This window comes from Etheostoma spectabile, chromosome 17 (assembly GCF_008692095.1).
Source record: "Etheostoma spectabile isolate EspeVRDwgs_2016 chromosome 17, UIUC_Espe_1.0, whole genome shotgun sequence".
Lineage (NCBI taxonomy): Eukaryota > Metazoa > Chordata > Actinopteri > Perciformes > Percidae > Etheostoma > Etheostoma spectabile.
In genome coordinates this window covers 24,494,094-24,514,476 of record NC_045749.1, presented here as the reverse complement: position 1 = coordinate 24,514,476, position 20,383 = coordinate 24,494,094, and the positions used below count along the sequence as shown (strand labels likewise).

The following is a 20,383-nucleotide window of genomic DNA, read 5'->3' as shown; positions in this document are numbered from 1 at the left end:
GATTGTTAAGGCTGCTGACTATTTAAAGAAATTTCTTCAAATCAATCTGATGTTTCTGATCCTTTTTGCTTCCTGTACGGGACTCTCACACCGCCTCCAAACACCCCAACAAGTCTGATCCAAGCTCAGTGACTGGACGCCGCAGCCTCACACTGGGTTGCGTTTCTACAAAAGTTGAATCCTATTCACTGCAGGCTGCATTTTATTTCTGCACCCCCCCTGCACCGACGCAGTCTTAACATACCACCACCATTTAAATGAATAAGAGGAAAATAAGAGCAGACCTGAGCCATGAGTCGCTGGTTGTTAGGGTGGCAGGAGATGCACTGGAGAAAGAAGGCCACGGTGGCGTTCTCCAAAGCAGTCCTATGCTGGGTGCTGAGTCCTCCTGCCTGGCCAGAAGACGACAGGGAGAAGCGTGATCCTGAAGCCTGAGGCTGGGATGGTGGGGGCCCTGCTGCAGACCCAGAGCCAAGGGACTGACGGCCTGTATTGGCACCAGCACTGGCACTGGAATGGCACAACAGGAAGAGCAGTGCTGTCCAGAGCGGGTTTACTTCTGGCCCTCCTAACCAGTCTTTCATTGCGTGACTATTGCCTACTTCAGTAAGAAAGCGCAGCACTGGAGCGGCCAACTCTGCAGCCAGAGGTGGACGAATGTGTGAGGATGAGAAGTAGTGATGATGGTGATGTCGTCTCTCGGCCTGAGCAGCGGGCAGAGGCAGGTCAGCACTGGCCAGAAGGCTGACACAGAACTGGGTGAGGCTGCGAACCAGCAGTGAGGGTAACCCTGAGTCCAGCAGTTGCTCTATGGCTCCTGGAGACTGGGAGGCAGCTGCCAGCGTAGCTAACTGGGACTCCGACAGATTAATGGGGGGTCTGGCATGCTTGGAGTCGTCTGTAAGTCCTGCAGCATTGGTGTTGGCGTCGTGCTGCTTTTTGCCGTCGTCAGTCATGGAGAGGCGGTGGTGCTGGGCTTGAGAGTGACTGGCGCTGGGCACGGAGACAATCCCCATCCAGGACATGAGCAGCGAGAAGTAACTGGGGTGGATGTGACACATGGAGCACAGCAAGCTGTCCACGGCTTTCTTCAGCACAATGTTGCACGGCAACGACATGGACCAGTTGTACAGCAGCCTGCAGGAAGGAAGGATGAATGGAATAAATAATCAGTCATCAATCTATGTTGTTCGTACTCTAAAGGGACGTTGTAGAGCGTCCTCTGGTGGACAGACTATGCAACGCCATCACTAACAGGGACGTTGTAGAGCGTCCTCTGGTGGACAGACTATGCAACGCCATCACTAACAGGGACGTTGTAGAGTGTCCTCTGGTGGACAGACTATGCAACGCCATCACTAACAGGGACGTTGCAGGACGTCTTCTGGTGGACAGACTATGCAACAACATCATTTTTAGAATCAATACCAATAGATCGAGAAATGCCTAATATCAGCCGATAATATCGGCCCACCGATATATCGTTTGGGCTCTAGTCTCAGCAACACCTCAGCCAATTGTCTTTTTTTTTAGCCATTTTATATAGCTTTTGTTTGAGTTTCATAATGTTGTCAAAGCATAAGAGATTATAAATGATAAATGTATTACACTGCTCTTCATAAGATGAACATGGCATGCATTCAATTTCTCACTGTGCATATTTAACCCTGTGTTGCTGTGGCTTTCATGTTGATCTAACAGTATCCAAGTCAGACCCGAGTTGTGTTGGAGGTGTCACAGAAACGTTACTAGGACAACTGTAGTAAGACTGCCATCATGATTTTAATGTAAATCATGCTTCTTTAGACATGAGAACAACATTGCAGCAACTCTGATGTGAGGGTGAGTATATATTAACTAATTTTGTGGTAAACTATTCCTTGCATACATGGTTTATAATAAGAAGAAAGACTATGACTGACTCAAAGAGCTCTCTGTTGAGCAGTGCAGGCAGGTCGTAGTCCACAGGCAGCTCGTAGCTGTGCCAGAGGATGGCTGCCACACAGTGGAGGTGGGAGGGCGAGGGCATGAGCAGGCCGTACTCCCTCAACGAGGCAGACGACGAGCCAGGACCGGCGCCAGGGTATCCCATGGGGCCACTCATCTTGTGGGCCGCCACTCGCGAAGAGTCGTGCACCCACTGGAGAAGAGCCTGGATCCTGGAAGAGGACAATTCAGAGCAAGATTGATCAATAATTTCACGTGGTTTCATCTGCTCAGTCCCTCAGTGTGTGGGGCGCCACCATGGAATTTATATGCAGCAAACAACCATACAACAGTAAAAGATGACAGGGAGAGTTTAAGGACACGGTTTACTATCGACTTATGAGTCTGTCTGGAATATCACCTTGACAGAAAGCTGTTTCTCATTGGTTGTTGTTCTTATAGAGGGGAGAACGACAGTTTAAGTCAAGGTGAAAACAGTGTGTTGATGTACCTGTCTTTGGTTCCAGAGTCCTGCGTGGTGCCCAGCTGGTACAGAATGTCGATGGTGGAGTCTGAGGAGAGGCCATTTAGTCGTCCAAACAGCAGAGGACTGTTTAAATCTACAAAGATAGAAGCAAAGACTAAAATAAGAATGGCTGTCATGCTCAATAGTTAAAGCAATAGTGCATTGTTTCTGTTTCCCCCATGTGGAATTCTAGTAATGACAACAACACTGTCGGCTCGTCCACATGATAAAAGCCTTCTGTGACCGTGCACGCGCCCCCACTTCTCCTCCACGCAGTTACTAGTAGCAAAAGACGATACACAGGATTAAAAACATGGACTCTTCAGAAGAGGACCCATATTCTCTTTTGAATATGGGTCCATGTATGCCATGTGTTGCAAGTGTATGCAACATGCTCGTTGAAGAGGCAAAGGCTCCCAGTGTGACCAATGCTTGATTTGGGACTCAGATTTGGCAGTACCAGTCAGGTTCGGGCCAGTCAGGTCTTAAAGACACAGACCAGGGCTACTTCTATCTCAGTTTTAGAACCGTGCAGAACTCAAGCAGAGATGTTGCTCTTTCAGGTGGCAAGACTGCTTTTATAAATGCAGTTTCACTTCATTTATACTAATTACTGCAATGTGACCAGTTACTTGTTAGAATGGTCTGCATGACAGTATTTGGAGATGCTTTATTTGAGTCTCAGTAAGTCTCAGTAATGTTTTCCGAGCCATATCCTGGGAATTTGTCCAAATATGTTTCCAAGTATTTTGGTATAGCTGATCTGCTGTACACTGACTAAAAGACTCAATTCAATTGAATTAATCAATTGAATTAATCAATTGAAAGTGTACTAACTGAACTTTGTCTCCATATATTAGTACTAAATTACATTGATCTAAGTAATTAATAGGAAAATACAGAGACCTGTAAAATAAAAGGTTACCAAATACTCTGACGTTTTTACTACCTGTTGGGGCAAAACAACATTTGAAACATGGCCTTGTCTCAGTCTTTCCAACTAACAACATCATTTAATGACCTCTAAAGGCAATACATTTGAATATTTTAAGACTATTTGATGTTTTTTAAGGATCCGATGCATCTGCTGCCTATGATTAACGCTGCATCTGCGGTGTGTGACTCACTGGCAGGGTCGGTGCCAGAGGCGGCACAGTTCCTCAGCAGAATGTCAATGAGTTTGAGTCCAATGCGAGTGGACTGCAGGCCAATCTTGACTAGCACAGCCTCGATGTTGGGCGAGTGCATGCCACAGTACGGTGACATGAGTAATGCGGCGCAGGTTTGCAGCAGGTTGGCGGTGGGTGCTGCAGCACTAGCCATCATGGCCTCCAGGTCACTAACATGGGTCAGGCAATGGTGGAGCAGACGCAACCACCCGATGCTGTACAGGGAAAAGAAAAAGGTTACAACACCACCCACATGTAATATAAGTACCGGCACATATTTCTCAGTCTCAAAATGTGTTTTGGGTACCTGGTTTTGGAGACCTGGTCCTCAGAAGGCAGGAAGGGGTTGTTGACAGTTGCAGAGGAGGTGTTCCCAAACGCTGTTAGGCCCAAGAGTTTGATCTGAGACAGACCCAGGGTGCTGGCATCACGAGGCCGGTGCAGCCTCAGGCAAACAGCCGACGCAACCTCAGCCTTCACTAGCTGGATCTTTATATAGGTCAGGCCGCTGGTGATGACTGGCGTGGAGAGTGGCAACATGTTGACCCCATCAGCACTGATCTCCACCGAGACTGAGGACGGGCAGGCTGGTTGGTAGAAAGGAGGAGACACAGCAAAACACAAAGGAGCGACAGATGAGTTTTCATCCAAGTGAGATGGAAAAGCTTTGGACAGTTGATGGAAATACAGATTTCAAAACTTTCTCATTTCCTTTCAGCATTATATGAAATGGGTGCTACTCACTGGCTAGAGAGGCCAGGTGTGGCTGGATGTGGAGCTCTTTGAGCAGCACGGCAGCCGGAAGGTGGATGGTGAGGTCACACCAGGCCTCCTCCGGCAGGAAGATGTAGGACCAGGCTGCTGAGCGTGCCCGTCGGTGGGGGGGCGTGGCCTGGAGGAGCACCTCTGCTGGCTGTGCTGTGGGGCTGCTGGATGTTATGGTGCCTGTGAAGGGACAAACGGATCATTTAGACTTAGACAATAGTTGATGTGAGGTTATACATTCTTTTACTAATAAAACATTGTCCCACAGGATGGAACAAACTGAGGAGAAAACAACCTAAGGGAGCAAAGTTGTGGAGTCCCTCGGCATTGTCTGGCTCTGAGGTCATCACTCTGGCTTTCAGGTTGCCATCCGCTGTCTTCCCAGGACCGGAATCTAAGAACTTCATGATGGTGGACACCATGCTGCGTGCTGTATTTACAATGGCACGAGTGCTAGTCACCATGTTGTTACAGATCAACTGCACACCACCTGGTAAAACACAAGAAAGTGATGTTTCTTCATCAATCAGAGTGTCCAAAGGCTTCTAGAATCCATCCTACATACATTTGTGTAGCTATGCGCTTTAATAACTGTGCAAAATGTCCTCCCACTTCTCCAATCAGGGTTTTAACATAGGTAGAGTCTGTCTGCAGTGGGATAGGTCTAGTCCCAGATAAATAACAGAGAAACATTCAACAGGTAAAACATTTGTCACTTAACGTCGCTTTAAGGGCTGGAGAAAAAGTCAGATTGCAATGGGATTTACTGCAATTGCTATAATGGTATCATGAGTCTACTTGCATGATTATCAATAAAAATGCACAAAATACTAAAAACATACACATTTAAATGAGCATAAGAATATATAAGCACACAATGTGCAATGCTTTTTTAAAGAACTAAATATTCTACCAAATTAAATAAAAAATGTTGCTGTATTTCAAAAACCTAAGAGCAACCCTGGTGGAAGACGTGAGTTAATGAGGCTTTCTCTGTTCTCTTATACTTTTTGAGAGACACAGTGGGGTTAGGAGGCCAGTGTTGTGTATATACCAACCCATGTAATGGAAGGCCTTGAGAGCCTCACTGGTATCCAACACTCGTAGGATGAACCACAGAAGAGGCTCTGACAGCTGACAGGTGGAAAGAGACCCCTGCCAAATGTCAAGAAAAGAAAACTACATATTAAAGTTCTGGCATGTGGATTTGTTTAAGATTGGATTTTCATATCAGATCATGACAAACTCCTGCTCACCTGTCTGCCCATGTAACCACAGGCCATGTATGTGAGGATGGGCTGCAACATAACCTGGACGGAGGTGGCCCTCTTGCTGAGGGTGGTGAGGATGGTGAAGAGGCCGTCGCCCACCGAGATGGCGTCCAGCCCGCCATGAAAGTTCTCATGTTTGGTCAGGTGGAGACCACTGGCTCCTGAGGAACACACAGGGGTCAGCTCGCAGCAGGACACATTTATCCTCCGGAGCTTTTAGTTTTTCTCTTGTTCTCTAGTTCCTCTACACCAGCACCACCGACACTTTAGAGAGAGCGTCTGTATGCTTTTGTTAGGCTAATGGCCCATTAATGTGTTCACGCACACAAAACTGGTGTACTCTTAGCAGTCAGTGTAGAATGTGCCATTTTGAATATTCTACAACTCTTTACTATGTTGTGTTGCATGTTTTATGCCTTGTTTTGTCTAGGTCCTTGTTGCAAATGAGAATTGGTTCTCAATCGGCTTACCTGGTTAAATAAAAAACAACTACAATGACAATATAGGAATGTGCATAATAGGTATTTAGGAAAGGTTATAGCATGAGGGAAACAGCAATAACAGAGACAGAGTAATCTATCTTTTTGAAACCTTAAATAGAGTTCAGAAAAACATTAATCTATCATACAATTAACTAGCTAGGTCCTTTATTTTATGCAGCAGTTTCTATTGTTTAGCAACAGCTGTAAACAACAATAACATAATTCAGCATTCATTTGGAGTCATGTTTGTGTCAAGGGAATACAGCTGGTGCTGGAAACCAGGTAGGGTTGGGTACTGAACCCCGGTGCTAATATGGCACTAGTGCCTAATAACCGGTATCTACCAGACTGAATAACAACGCGGCCTTAGGAGCTTCTCTCTGATACACTGAAACGGAAGTTAGAGGCAACAGAAGCATCGCTGCACGTCACGCTAGTTAACACTTCCCTTGACGGGTAACATTAGCCTTCCTACTGAATTAAACACGGTTAAAATGCTGACAGCTAAGCGGTGTAAAGTGTGACAGTATTTCACTACACCGGGACGTACAACAGTCTGCGGCTGCCATAAAAACTAAATTTACTGGTGAAATTAGTTTCTGTTATAAGGTACTGTTATTACAATATTATTAAATATTTACTTTTTAACCATATAGCCTAAGCAATAAATAAGCCGTTCTATAATGTTGCTGACTGTTGTTTTTTGCTCTTTTTTAAGCACCTGCACCGTTTTTAAAGTATTGCTTTAACCCTTAAACCGGACAGAATCTTGAGAGTCAACCAAAACCATAAAGTTATGGCCAGTAAAATCAAAACAATGCTCAAACTGTGGCTAGAGCTGACAGGAACTGCAGTGTTAGCTGATTATTTTGTTCTGTGATTGATCTTACCTATAATCATGGCCATGGCGCTGCTGTTGCACTGGCCCAGTGCTGACAGGATCTGGCTCATGATCTGCTGACTGGCTAGAACCAGGTCAGCCACGCCCGCGGGGGGGCCCTGGCTGAACGCCGAGCCACCAGCCACGCTTTCTTTGCTGCCGCAGACCTTCTCCTCGTCCGACACGCTGCTGTCAGCCGCTCCGCTGCCAGCCGGCGGCAGCCGCCCGCTGAACTCTCTGTCCCCGGACAGAGGCAGCTGCACCAGCGCGTTGACCAGCTTGAGGAGGTCGAACATCAGCTGGTCGCGGGTGGTTTCTCCACACACGGCCTTGGCGTCTCCTGGCCGGATGATGTTGGCAAACAGACCACCAAAACAAGCCCGGGCGCCCACAGAGCTGTCCGAGCCGCTACGGGACACCACCTTCTCAGCACAGGTGATGTAGTGGTGAACCAAGAAAGTGACAGACTCGATGACGGAGGAGATAGTAGCCACCGACACCACCTCAAAGTTTTGCTCAAGAGTGAACTCTAGCAGCTTGACCTGGGCGTCCAGCGGACCCTGGCCTGCCTGGAACGGACCCCTAAAGGGTCAGGATCAAGCATTAGTTCCCAAAGACCATTCATGCAGCTTCTACTGAGACTTCTCATGTTGTGATTATCACACTGATGACTGTGCTGTAACATGCAAACATTCTTCAGAGTTTCTGCGGGTTTAAGACTTTTTAAGACATTTTTAACCATTGATCGTTATGAATGACATTTATCACAACATGATACGTGATCATGGAAGGTTTGTATCATGTGGACGCGTTGTTGTCATTACTTTGAACTTATCATGGGGGAGACAGAAACTACGCACTATAGCTTAAAGGACTAAAATTTTGATTTAAAAATTTTACACTTTTTGAGACCCGGCAGAAACCTTGTTATTGACTGACAATACATTTCCCAAGAAGCAACTGAATACCTCTCAGTAGACAGGATGTGCATGAGTTTGAGCAGGAACTCGCTGAACATCTGTGGACAGCTGGAGACAGGTGGACCTGCAGGCGGCTCAGGAACTCATGCATTGCTTGGGTGGCTGTGGGTCCAACCTGAGAGCTGTGCTGGCTGGTCCCATTGGTGCTGCTGCCCGACAGGAAGCGCACAAGGACATGGACCAGGGTGGGGTCAGACACCATCTGCTGGGCGGTGCTCTCATGAGCGCTCATCCCATTGTTGGAGGCTGCAAGTCCAAAAAAAAAGATTATTTTCCACTATCCCCCACAGCTTTCGCTGTGAAATGAAAATCACCTGGCGAGTTGTCCTTTTTTGGTCAAAGTTACAGTGTGCTATTGTCCTGTGGTAAAGCATGTTTTGAGCAGGAGGCATTTTGCACGCCCATTCACCCAAGGATGATTTGACATCCAAAATGTAAGAGGTGAATATATATATATATATATATATATATATATATATATATATACACACACATATATATATATATGTGTGTATGTATGTATGTATGTATGTATGTATGTATGTATGTATATATATATATATATATTATAATATATAAAGTAGCTCCTAATAGGACAAGTTTGGATGATTTGCTACGAGTTTTTCACTTAGCTGTCCTAAAGTTAGGGATGACACATCATCTAAGTTTTTGGTTTAGTAAACTTTACAATTCAACATTTGCATGCTTCATGAATAAAATCAGCAACAGGTCCATAAATGCATCAAAACTATTTCTATTTCTAAAATATTTTGTCCATCTAATGTGTACTTTCCACCCCTTCAGACTTTATTGATGACATTTTTATTTATTTCACCAAACCAATCCCCTCTGATAAACCAATCACTGTGGACATGCTGACTAAGCTCTTTCATTGAACACTTCTTTGAGCGAAAGACAAAGTGTGACCGTCTGACTGAGATCTGATGAGACTTGATGCCACACACAGTGTTGATGCCACACAGAAGGAAAGCAGTGGGAGTGGAGCACTGACCGCAGGCTGCCATGTTGGTCATCAGGGTGAGAGAGTGCAGCACCAGACACCACGTTCTCAGGGAGGTGTTGGGGTACCAAGCCAGCACGGTAAGGAAACTGCTGATGGATGCTGCACACACACACACACACACACAATATCATACATATAACAACACAATTCAATAAACACTAGCCAATGTCTAATGCTCCTCCAGTGTGCTGGAGTCCTGACCTTGGTTGAGTGGGATGGTGGGCACTCGGCTGGCGTTGAACAGGAAGATGTCTGATCCGCTCTCTTCACTGCCACCAGAACACGTGTTGAGACTGAGTGTTAACCACAGCTGCAGCAGGGACTCCAGCTGACAGAAGAAATAGACCCAGAGACTTTAAGGAAGATATCAGGAAGTGAAATTGACTTCATGGAACAGAAGCTTGTGGATTTTGCCATTTCTCTTTCTGTTTTCATCCAAAGTGGAGCAGCTGATAACAGCACTGCATGAGGTGGTTTGGTTGAGTTGCAGGTGCAAAAAACGTTAAGCTGTCTAACAGGCTGCAGAAAAAAAAAATTAACTTTTTATATTATAACATTTATTTTAATGGAATTTGAATTACTTCTGTTCGACAGGGTCTCCTGGACATACAGTATTTCACTACAAAAGAAGTTCAACAAAATGAAGAACAGTGTTATTGCACAGGTTTACACGTAAAGATGCCACTACACTATTACTTCCTCCTACAACCCAGATTATTCTAGATTATAGCTAAAAGCCCTCTTTTCACCTGGAGGAACACCAGCTGCAGCCTGCAACAGACCAGAACTACACAGCACTGGCTTCAAATCATCAATCTTAAAGGGGACCTATTTTCTAGCTTTTTCAGGTTCATACTTATGTTTTGTGTTTCTACTAGAACATGTCTATCTACTCTAATGTTCAAAAAACACTTTATTTTTCTCATACTGCGCATAGCTGCTGCAGCTGTATTCGCGCTCAGTAGGAGCGCCGGCTGTTTAAGCCCCCCTCCCAAAAAGCCCAGTCTGCTCTGATTGGCCAGTGTGTTTCCTGGAATCTCCGCTCAGCTGGAGCTACTGCAACAGAGTATATCGCAGGACTTTCTACCAGGAAAAATCAGTAATAAAGGCTTCTAAACCAAATATTACACAACCGGACATATCCAAGCAGTAAAGTGACCGAAATTTGGGGAGAATTGACCAGCATTGGCCGCCAAGATTACAGCTACGTGGCGTTAGCATGCAGCTACTTGATACTTCAACCGCAGATAACGGCTTCTGAACCAAAAAACTATATAACCAAAAATGTTTGAAGAGAAATGTGACCTGGAATTAGGGAGAATTTAACAACACTGGCAGCTAAGATGACATCTCAAAACACTCCAGCCCTGCCTGGCTGTAGAAGATGACCAATCCCATGTCCCATAGAAGCCAGCTAGTTGTTACGGAACGCCGAGCGGAGACTAGAAAAAACGGTTAAATCGAAGCATTCAGAACCGTTCAATCTGAACGTTTGAGCACACAGGGATTTCTTTGAAATATGTTTATCTCATGAGTTGAAGTTTTTGCCACGTTTAACATGAAAATCCAACATTATAACATTGTAGATATGACTAAAAATACAGAAATACCTAATGTGTCCACTTTAATTTCCAGGAGTGAACGGGTCAGAGTCTAGACCTCCTAACAATCCAGACTACAATCAGTGGAGTATTTTGTGTTTTGCATTTGTCTTTGTGTCTGCTGACCTGTACGTGGTGGACCTGCAGCATGGAGAAGAGCTTGTTGAAGCAAGCACTCAGCATGGGGATGGACGAGGGCTGCACCATCAGGCTGCTGGCTGGTGGAGAGCCTCCGCCATGGAGAGCCCTGAGCAGGGAGTCATCAGTCCCATTGGAGGCCTGGCTCACTGAAAGCAACAGGCACATCTTACAGCCATGATGCGTACAGACTGCCAATACAAACTTCAACAGGGCCTGAAAAGTACACTCTGTCTCCAGCATCTCCAGTAAGGTCAGTTAGTCAAACAGCCGTGTCCTGCTGTCTTTGGTGCTGTGTGCTTACCTGTGGAGGAGCTGGAGTTAAGGGCCTGTAAAATTGAGTCGGCCTGTAGAGTTGCCATCATTTTGAGCATCAGCTCAGCCTGCTGCTCGAGGCCCACTTCTAGCCGGGCATCCAGTGCTGTGAAACACAGAGGAAAAAGGTCAGAAATGAGAAGGAAAGACATGCTACTGTTTATTTGGAGAGGCCAGGACTACTCACCCTGGGACACGGAGACCGACAGACTCTGTGAGCAGGGCTTCTCAGCAGCAACCGGAGGTTTGGACACTGGGATACCAACTCCTCCAATGTACGGGTTGTACCCGTACGTGCCATAGTCAGCGCCCCAGTAGTCATACCAGGTGCTGCTTATAGGCTGAGGATGGACATGAGAGGGGGGGGGGGGGGGGCAAAAAAGATTAGTTGCTCTATGTCAACAAATCAACTTTTACATTTGATTTCAAATCTCAAAATGATAATTTAGTTCAATCAAAGTAAAATAGGTTATGCAACACTTCTTGATTACATCACTTCAAAAATAGCCCAAAGAAAGCAGAGCAATCCCTACCGTTATACCTATAATCCACATAACTCTCTTGTATTTGATCAGTTTCTTGCAAGTTGTTTAACTGTGCCCAGTAACATGAGGGCAACGCTGCTCTCTCCCTCTCCTGCCAACAATAGTTCACACAACTGAATGCTGAGCTCAAGCAAGATCATCTTTAATCAAGGCCTTTTCAGGGTTCAAGTCAACAACTGCATTCCAAAACTGAAACCAATTAGTAATTCTAACAATTAAAGTGAGTTAGTTTGAAGAAACTGTGTCAAGCTTTGCTGTGGGGCTGTGTCGCTGAAATATCACAAGCTTAGAAATGATTTAAGCATTTACCTACTTTACAACCAATTACTAAACCAATTCATCTAATTAATTATTTTTGAATAATGAATACATTTTCAGATAATGTCAACCGCATAAAACATGTGTTTGTAGAATTCTTAAAGTCAAATGTTCCAATATTTTAGTTGAATGAAAGAAACAATTCAGGCTGGTGTACATCAGCATATTGGGGTTATTATTGGAAAGTGATGATTCAGAATAAAGTAGGAATATTTGAATGAAGAAATGAAATGAGATGAGGGGTGCAATTTTAAAAGAAAAAGTTAAAAATATATAATAATGTCACAAAAAAAGAATATTTCCAGAATTACCTTGACATACATAACTTGAAGACATTATCTTTCATTTAACATACAAGCTGACAGATTTATGGCACCTTTTAGATACAATGTATTAATAAAAATGTCATAATAACTGTTCTAATTACAACTTTTGTGAAATTCTTACTTTATCTTATATTATTAAGGTTCAAGTTAATGTTCAGCTACCACAACTTTGAAATCACTACTACTACTACTACTACTACTACTACTACTACTACTACTACTACTAGTAGTGGTAGTAGTAGTAATAGTAGTAATCTGGGGATGAAATGACTTTTGTATTCATGTCATGTGATTCCATGTGGGATGGGCCACTTAGTGGCATCACCTGAAATAAAGTATCATATGTTCATTCACTACTAAATAGGACTTTTAAAATTATGCTTTTATCAGATATTAACATTTTTCTCATTTTTGCTTATCCTTTTCTATTATATTATATATAGTATTTTACCCCTTTTATTAACTAACTATAGCGTTAACTGTCATTAACAGCAAAAAGAGAAAATAAAAGAAGAATATTATGTCATATCAACATACCTTAAAAACTTTGGCAGCGAGTGGATCTTTTTCCAAATCAATATCTAAAGGATCAATATCAACATCCATCAGGTCTTGTAGCAAGTCAAAGTCTATGTCTTTATCTTTTTCCAAAGATGACAGAGGTGGAGCACCTTCGGATAATGAAAACAGCCTTAATATTGCCAAGCAAGCACATTAGGAAAACACACAAGTTAGAGGAACTCTTTCTTTAGCACGTTACTGGGCAATTTTAATGCCAATCAACACATCCGCTCCTCTACTGGAGGGAGAGTCCACACACAAGACACAGTAAGGCTCAATCAGGGCTTCTCTATGAGAACACAGTAACTAAAACCACTTATGGTGTCCAAACTGGAAAAAAATAAAGAATTCTCCAATGGAATGTCAAATATAAACAAATAATGCAAAAATCATGAATTTGATCACAACAATTTTCCCAAAGTGGCTTTGTGTCCTTCCAAAAGGCAGACCTTATAATACTAGACATAAAACTATACTGTGTAAAACACAGTAAACATGCAGCTATGAAAAAAGAGGAGAACATTTTACCACACAAATACTTGACATAGTGATGATAAAAAAGTGTGGAGGAGGAGGACGGGGCTACCCACGCACTTTGGAATACTGAGGAGGTCCCTGTAGTGCCTGCAATGATGTCAGGCACCAGGGCCTCGTCGATGCTCTCTACCAAGGGGATGGGGGCCGGCTGGGGGAGCGAGTCGTCTGAATCAGCTCCTGCTGAGGAGGACGAGGCGCCGGCCTCCTCACCCCCCGCCACCTCATCCATAATATCCAGAGAGCTTGGAGACAGCAGTTCACCTGGGAAAACAACGTGTACATTTCATCACACAGTTTAACAGTGACGCACCAGTTTAAGACATAACAGGTTGATTCCAACCAGACCAGAGTGGTGAATGCTGGAACAGTGGAAAGAAAAACAAAAACAGCTTTTGGTAGTTCTATTTAGTTTCTGTCCACATTGAATGAAGTGAGTTTTACGACGCTAAAAGTAGTGATTATTTACATGGAGTCTGGTGGGTTTGGTGATGGTGATTTCTGTTTCATGTTAAACTAAAAGGATCTTACTCTTTAACTAAAAGATCTATACCTGCAGGGATCCTTTCCATGTTGTTGTCAGACACTTAAATAATGATGATGATAATAATGATAATAATAATAATAATAATAATCTGAGTCTGTCAGCGGCAACAACAGAACTTTTAGTGGACGTAAATTCAAGGTGCGCTATTGCCCTCCTAACTAACATTGTAGCTTTCCAAACAGCAGCGGTCAAACTTAATATTGGAACAATGTCAAAGATGTTGTTTCCATCAGTTGCGAGTAGTTCTCCATGGCAATCCAGCCAATAGCTGCTGAGATATTTAAAAAAATAATAACAAAAAAATGTAAACCTCACTGTGGTGCTAGAGGAAAAGTCAGAAGATCACCAAAATCCTTAGAATTCATATTAGGCGGACCATGAATGTTGCAAAACATTTCGGTGCCAAATGATCCAATAGTCCATATAGTGATCCATTTTGACTAGCTGGTGGCGTATAGAGGAAATGTCAGGCATGGTCACCAAAATCATTAAAATGTTTGCTGGGGTCTTGAATATCTGTATATTACTTAATGGCAATGCAACCTGTAATTCTTTAGAAATGTTTCAGTGTGGAAAGCGGCTGACTGATATACAGAGAGACAGACAGACGTTGCTATCCTAACAATGCTAGCATAAGCTTAGGATGTGCAAGAGAGTAAGATCCATGTCACTGCTATCTTTCCCAGACATCAGCAACACAGAGTCCTCAGCATATGGTCAAATACAAATAAAAAAGTGTGCTGCTCTACAGCCAGAATGAAACTCAAACGACAATTTGTGTCAGAGTAAACATTTTTCAAACTGATCAAACACCAGTTGCTAAAAAATCTCAGACAAAAGCACAACAACAGTTTATCAAGTCACAGATATCAACCAACACCAAACTGCAAGCAAAGTGAACTCACCTGCTAGGATGTCCTGTAGCATACATGTGAGGGAATACTGTGCCCAGGCACCCCCCCAGGAGATGTCCCCCCGGTTAAAGTCTGTCCCCACAAGCAGTAGCAGCAGACGCTCCAGCTGCTGCTCAGACACCACCTCACACAGGTGGATTGTGGGTCTTGTGGCGTTGGCTATCCTAGCAAGGACCTGAGGGGGTAACAACATAACTTATGTATGGGTATACACAGACTACAAAATGTAAAGAATCTATACCCAAGTGTCAGATGAATACCTTGCAGACAAAGAGCAGCAGGTCGGCATGGCAGGTGAAGTCCATGGAGAGGAGGAAGAGGGCCAGCTTCTGCACCACAGAGATGCAGCGCTCATGGGACAGAGTGAAGGGCAGAGGTTCTACTTCCGGGGCTTCTTTGGCTGTGGTAGACTCGGTGTCCAACGTGGAGCGGGGCCATTCGGCAGTCCGACGCAGACGAATCAGGTCTTTAAAGTGCTGGAGGAGAGAGGCAATTATGATTGCATTATTATTATGAAACATTCATATCCTGTATTAGGAGGAACTGCAGAGGTGACTGATAATTCTTTGTACGTTCTTCACTGCAAGTGTTACCATTGTTATTATACAAAGGGATTGTGATCCATTGTTAATATAGACAAAACTGTTTGTGAAGGGAAGCTTTGATGTTCCACTGATACTGTGATGTGTCTCAGCGCTCTTGTTGTTTTACCCTCATGGAAAGCTGTATCACTTGCAGTTGCCTAATTTCACATCTCTACAGCCTGATAGGTATATAATTCTGTTGTAATAGACAAACTAAATGATGGCCCAAGTAATCAGACATTAGCCTCATGGACTCACGGTGGTGCGCTACCCAGCTGACCCGTTATGAGAGCTGATCAGCACATCTGCGTTAATTAGCCACCAGAACTGGAGCGAGTAGCCTACAGAGACCATATTAGCATGAAGTCTTACCTTAGATGTGGCTTGTTTGAGCTTGGCCTGTTCCACCAGCAGTTTGTAGGAGGAGCCTTTGTTGCTTTGGATCTTCTCCTTCTCAATCTGCTCCACCAAAGCTTTCTGTTTTGCTTTCAATAGATTTAACTGCTACAATAAAAAGTGCATGATAAATATAAGCACTGCAAAGGCATTTGTCCAGACAACTTATTTCTCAAATCTCAGCTTGATGAGAACGGCAAATGAGTCAAACTGACATGAGAAAAACATTTTCCTGGGCTTTCCAATAAAAGGACTTGTACCGGACCTGTTATTTGTATCAGTTGTATCACTATTTGAACTTTGAGTGTGGGGTGGAAGATGTCTGAATGAGACACATTTACCTGCTTGTGGTGGACCAGCTGCTTGCGGATCTTGCGCGAGTAAAGGCGGTCCAGGCTGCTGCTGCCTTTAGCGGACCGACTGGAGTTCTGAGACTGAAGGCTGTTATTGATGAAGCTCCACTGAATACCTGAAGGACAGAGCAACAACAACACTCAGTCCTGCACTGCTCTGGGGGCAGAGTTCTGGAAGCAGAGGTGGTGTTTTATGAGTGCTTTCAACAAAGACATAGACAGGGAAACCAGTTTTTTTTACAGTGTAGTAATACATTTGCATAGCCTACCTGTCTGGATAAGTAGCAAAATGACGTTCTAGTGCTTAACTCCATTCATACAAGTGCAATAATTAGTTATTCTAGTGGAATAAGGTTAAATTGACATTGTTTTTACTTCTCTTATTTTAGAAAGTGTTGTTGGCTGTGGTTTGTTTGCCCAGGTGGTTTTATTCTGTTTTGTTTCCCTGTCTTTGGACTCTAACATAAAGTCCCAGTAGATTGGATCCCTCGGGTCGCTGTAGGAGAAGGAGGCGGGGCACAGTCTCCCGGGAGAGGAGTGAGAGAGAGTAGAAGAGTGATAATAAAGCTTTTGGCTGGTGTTTAACTGGATGAACCGTGTGAGTCGTTGATTTTCTAATCCCGGGACCTGCTTTTGGACGCCTGTTAAAAGCTCCCGCGAGATTTGTGTTGGGTCCCGTGGGATCCCAATGCAGTCCTCTCCTTTAACGGCTTATAATGTGTGTAGTTATTTGTAAATTGTACCATTTTCAGCTGAATGAGATCTGAGAAGCATGAGATTAAATGTTGATGGACAATTAGTGAAGGACATAGTTAAGTCCACATTCATTTTCTTATCTTTGAATTTTACTACTTCAAAAAGTAAGGTGTGTGTAGTAAAAACTGTAGGTGTCAGACAAAGTGAATTCCCCAGGTGTGAAGAATAACTGTGCAGTTCAAATACCTGTAAAACTTCTCTCTCTGTCTTTCCCTCCAAGGTGCTTCTTCCCACCTGAGGCCTCATCTTCTATACTGGCTACATAGTCCAACAGCCTGGAAACCAACATCACCACCCAGCTGATCATGGGGATATCTAAAACACCTGGAAAACACACACACACACACACACACACACACACACACACACACACACACACACACACACACACACACACACACACACACCACACACACACACACACACACACACACACACACACACACACACACACACACACACACACACACACACACACACACACACACACACACACACACACACACACACACACACACACACACACACACACACACGATTAATTGTGTAAGTGTACACATTCACAAAGACATACAACTCGTTGTGTGATTTCTGCTCCAGAATATATCATCAACTTGTCTGGGGCTGCAGCTATTGATTATTTTAGTAATCGAGTATTCTACCAATTATTCCATCGATTAATCAAGTAATCAAATAAAAAATAATTTTGGTTTATTGGTTTAATTTTCGGAAAAGCTACCTTTCTAGTCAACATGTCGGCTCTCCAGATCAGACTGTGGTCACCACTACTGTGCTTTTGGTAGTCGTTGTGTTTGGTGGAGTTTCATCGTCCATACGACTCTGGGATTTACTTTAGTCGGGTCACTTCTTAGAATGAATGATTAAGTTAGACACTCAATGTTTTCTGTTGAGATGCTGAAGCATTGACGTCGTGCTACTATCGTGCTAAGCTAGTTTGATTACGCAGTAGACACCTTCCTCCAGCCTGTCTCTTCCCTTAGTCCCTCACTATTTACACTCTTTTTTTATTGTGTAATATGCTCCGTCAGTCTTCCTGGCATGTGTTGCCATCAGCTTCAGCCCGCTGAGCGACAAGAATAGTCGTCTGTCCAGAAACATTGTGAGTGGCACAAAGATGGTAACATTGATTAAACAACGCTTCAGGCAAATCGTTTTGCGTCGAGGATTTTTAATAGTCAAATTATTTGAGTTACTGGAGGAATCGTTTCAGCCCTAAACTCGTCCTACGTGTCCCATGTCTGGAAGGCTTTGCTAAGCATTAGTTCCACTGCCTCAGTGACTGTTGCTTTACCTTCCGTCCTGCGCTGAGCAGCAGCTTGTGGCTGCTGCAGTGGAGACAGCAGGCTGTCCAGGAGGTTCAGGAGGCCCTCCAACACACCACTGTTACTCAATGATCTTTGGCCAATGCAGGACAGGAGCATGAACACCCTGGGATCAAACAAGATGGGAAAAAATACTGCAGTTACTAGCGTCCAGCACCACCTGGACATAGACTTAGATAGGCAGCGAACTTGAAACACAGCTCTGTTCCATCTAACAAAAGATGTGCGCAGAGTAGAGAAATCACATTTTTCCAAATGCTGACAGAGACTTTTGCTGTTTTTGGATTCTTGAATCTCTAAAGCAAAACGCTTTTAAGGGGAAGGAACAATAAGCAAAACATTCCATAAATAATATCAAAACTAGGGCTCAGTGGGTTAAGAAGCCATAAACTGCTAAGTCCCTAGGTCAAATCTGGCCATGGCCCGCACCACCTGCTGTCGTTGGTGCTCATACAGAATAATATGATACACTGCAACACAGACGGAGGAGAAAAGTCTACACACTAATGTGTCTGCTCCAGCACATGCAAACATACTGTACCATATCTACCTCAATTTCAGGGTGAACCTTAGGGCCAGAGAGTTAAAGGGTGTCATGTGAACACAAACCATACTGGCTACTTTATTGTGAGGTATACAGAAAGAAAGATATACAGAAAGAAGCGGAGAAAACCACTGAGTGAGTGTGTGATCATCAGTGTTTCAACAACTGTGGTGAGTGTATGGAAACTGACAGCGCCTACCTGTCCTGAGGGAAGATGAGCAGTTGTTCAGAGTTGTAGAGCTCCTGCAGTACGTTGGAGAGGAACTGGCCCCACCAACGTTCGCCCCCACACAGCTGAACCAACAGGAGGCCGGCGTGAAGACGGATCTTAGGCGTCCCGCTGATGCAGAGGTGTTTGAAGAGCTCCTCACAGGCCTGGGCATGGAAGGTACTCTGGAGCACCGAGGGCACAGAGTGGCCTGAAAATACACGGACACATCAATCAAGTGGGAACCAACAATATGAGCAGAACACTGTCCATCTTCCATGGGTCAGGGTAGGGATCAAGTGTTTTTTTTCCAAAGCTGATACAGCTTATTAGTAGTTAATGAAACTATTAACTCATATATGGAACCAATAAGCATTTACAGTTAACGTGAAGATGTTCAAGCCAAAATTGATTTTGGAATGTTACAAACGCCAACACAAAACATTTTTAAATGCTTTAAGCAAATATTCAATAAACTTTCAACATAATCTTTGGCTTAAATCCTATGACAACCCCCCCATCTAAGGGTTGTAAGGTGTAGAGTCTCAGGTAAAGAAGGTGTGTTGTTGTCAAGGTGAGCAGATGATCTTGGCTTACTAGTTTATATTATGATCAGCTAATTTAACAACTGTACAAAAGCATTGTATTTATTTTATATGGGGACACCATTTCAAAAGAATTAATTATGTTTTAATGTATTTTGTGGCTTGACTGTAAACAGCCTACAAAATAAATGAATGGTTTTAAAGAATAATGTTTTGGCACTATAGTCAGCTTTTTCATTGAATCAAGAGAAACACTGAAGAGAAGGCTAATGGTCCAGTCTCCATGCTGCACTAATGAGAGTATTAAGGCTTTCCTCTGTGTACACAGGTCCTCTACAAGTGTAATTGTGGCTGTATTATTTGGGTCTCCTTCAACAATTGCTCTTCAGAAATGTTATGTTTATTATCTTACCGTTGTTGGAGTGCAGCAGGCTGAGTAGTGTGTCCAAAAGGTAGCGGATGATGGTCCTCAGCTGCTCTGTGGAAGAGTTGTGGACCAGCTCCTGGGCCTCCACAGCCCCGCCTGTGGGGAGCAACCTGCGGCTGGCCCCCAGTGACACGCGCAGCCGTTGGACAGCGTGGTGAGCCAGGTTGAGTTGCAGCTGCAGCTGGATGCAGTCCTGGTACGCTGAGAAAACGCGCTGGTCCTCTTCCACCACCTTGTCTGGCTTTCGTAAAAAGTACTGGGCATTGTTAGCGCTGTTGAGAGGCGGCAGGTCAATGTTCTGCAGAAGGGTCTCCAGCCGATGGCAAGCCAGATTGTATCTGGTAAACGAGAACAGGAGAGCATCAAATATGAATCATTCAGTGCTGAAAATAGTTCCCAACAAAT

General features: G+C 44.0%; 1 protein-coding gene across 1 annotated transcript in view; it reads right to left on the bottom strand.

The window, feature by feature from the left end:
* Positions 1-20,383, bottom strand: part of birc6 (baculoviral IAP repeat containing 6) — a 109,575-nt gene that overhangs the window by 55,618 nt on the left and 33,574 nt on the right. Inside the window, 27 exon segments of the mRNA XM_032541923.1 lie at positions 285-1,137; positions 1,923-2,159; positions 2,438-2,546; positions 3,580-3,836; positions 3,929-4,208; positions 4,366-4,566; positions 4,682-4,876; positions 5,445-5,541; positions 5,643-5,818; positions 7,030-7,601; positions 7,988-8,054; positions 8,057-8,245; positions 9,012-9,122; positions 9,225-9,351; positions 10,751-10,911; positions 11,067-11,183; positions 11,265-11,418; positions 12,804-12,937; positions 13,422-13,625; positions 14,814-14,997; positions 15,083-15,298; positions 15,779-15,910; positions 16,144-16,271; positions 17,098-17,235; positions 18,224-18,360; positions 18,998-19,217; positions 19,964-20,316. Of these exon segments, the coding sequence (XP_032397814.1) occupies positions 285-1,137; positions 1,923-2,159; positions 2,438-2,546; positions 3,580-3,836; positions 3,929-4,208; positions 4,366-4,566; positions 4,682-4,876; positions 5,445-5,541; positions 5,643-5,818; positions 7,030-7,601; positions 7,988-8,054; positions 8,057-8,245; positions 9,012-9,122; positions 9,225-9,351; positions 10,751-10,911; positions 11,067-11,183; positions 11,265-11,418; positions 12,804-12,937; positions 13,422-13,625; positions 14,814-14,997; positions 15,083-15,298; positions 15,779-15,910; positions 16,144-16,271; positions 17,098-17,235; positions 18,224-18,360; positions 18,998-19,217; positions 19,964-20,316 (5,749 nt within the window).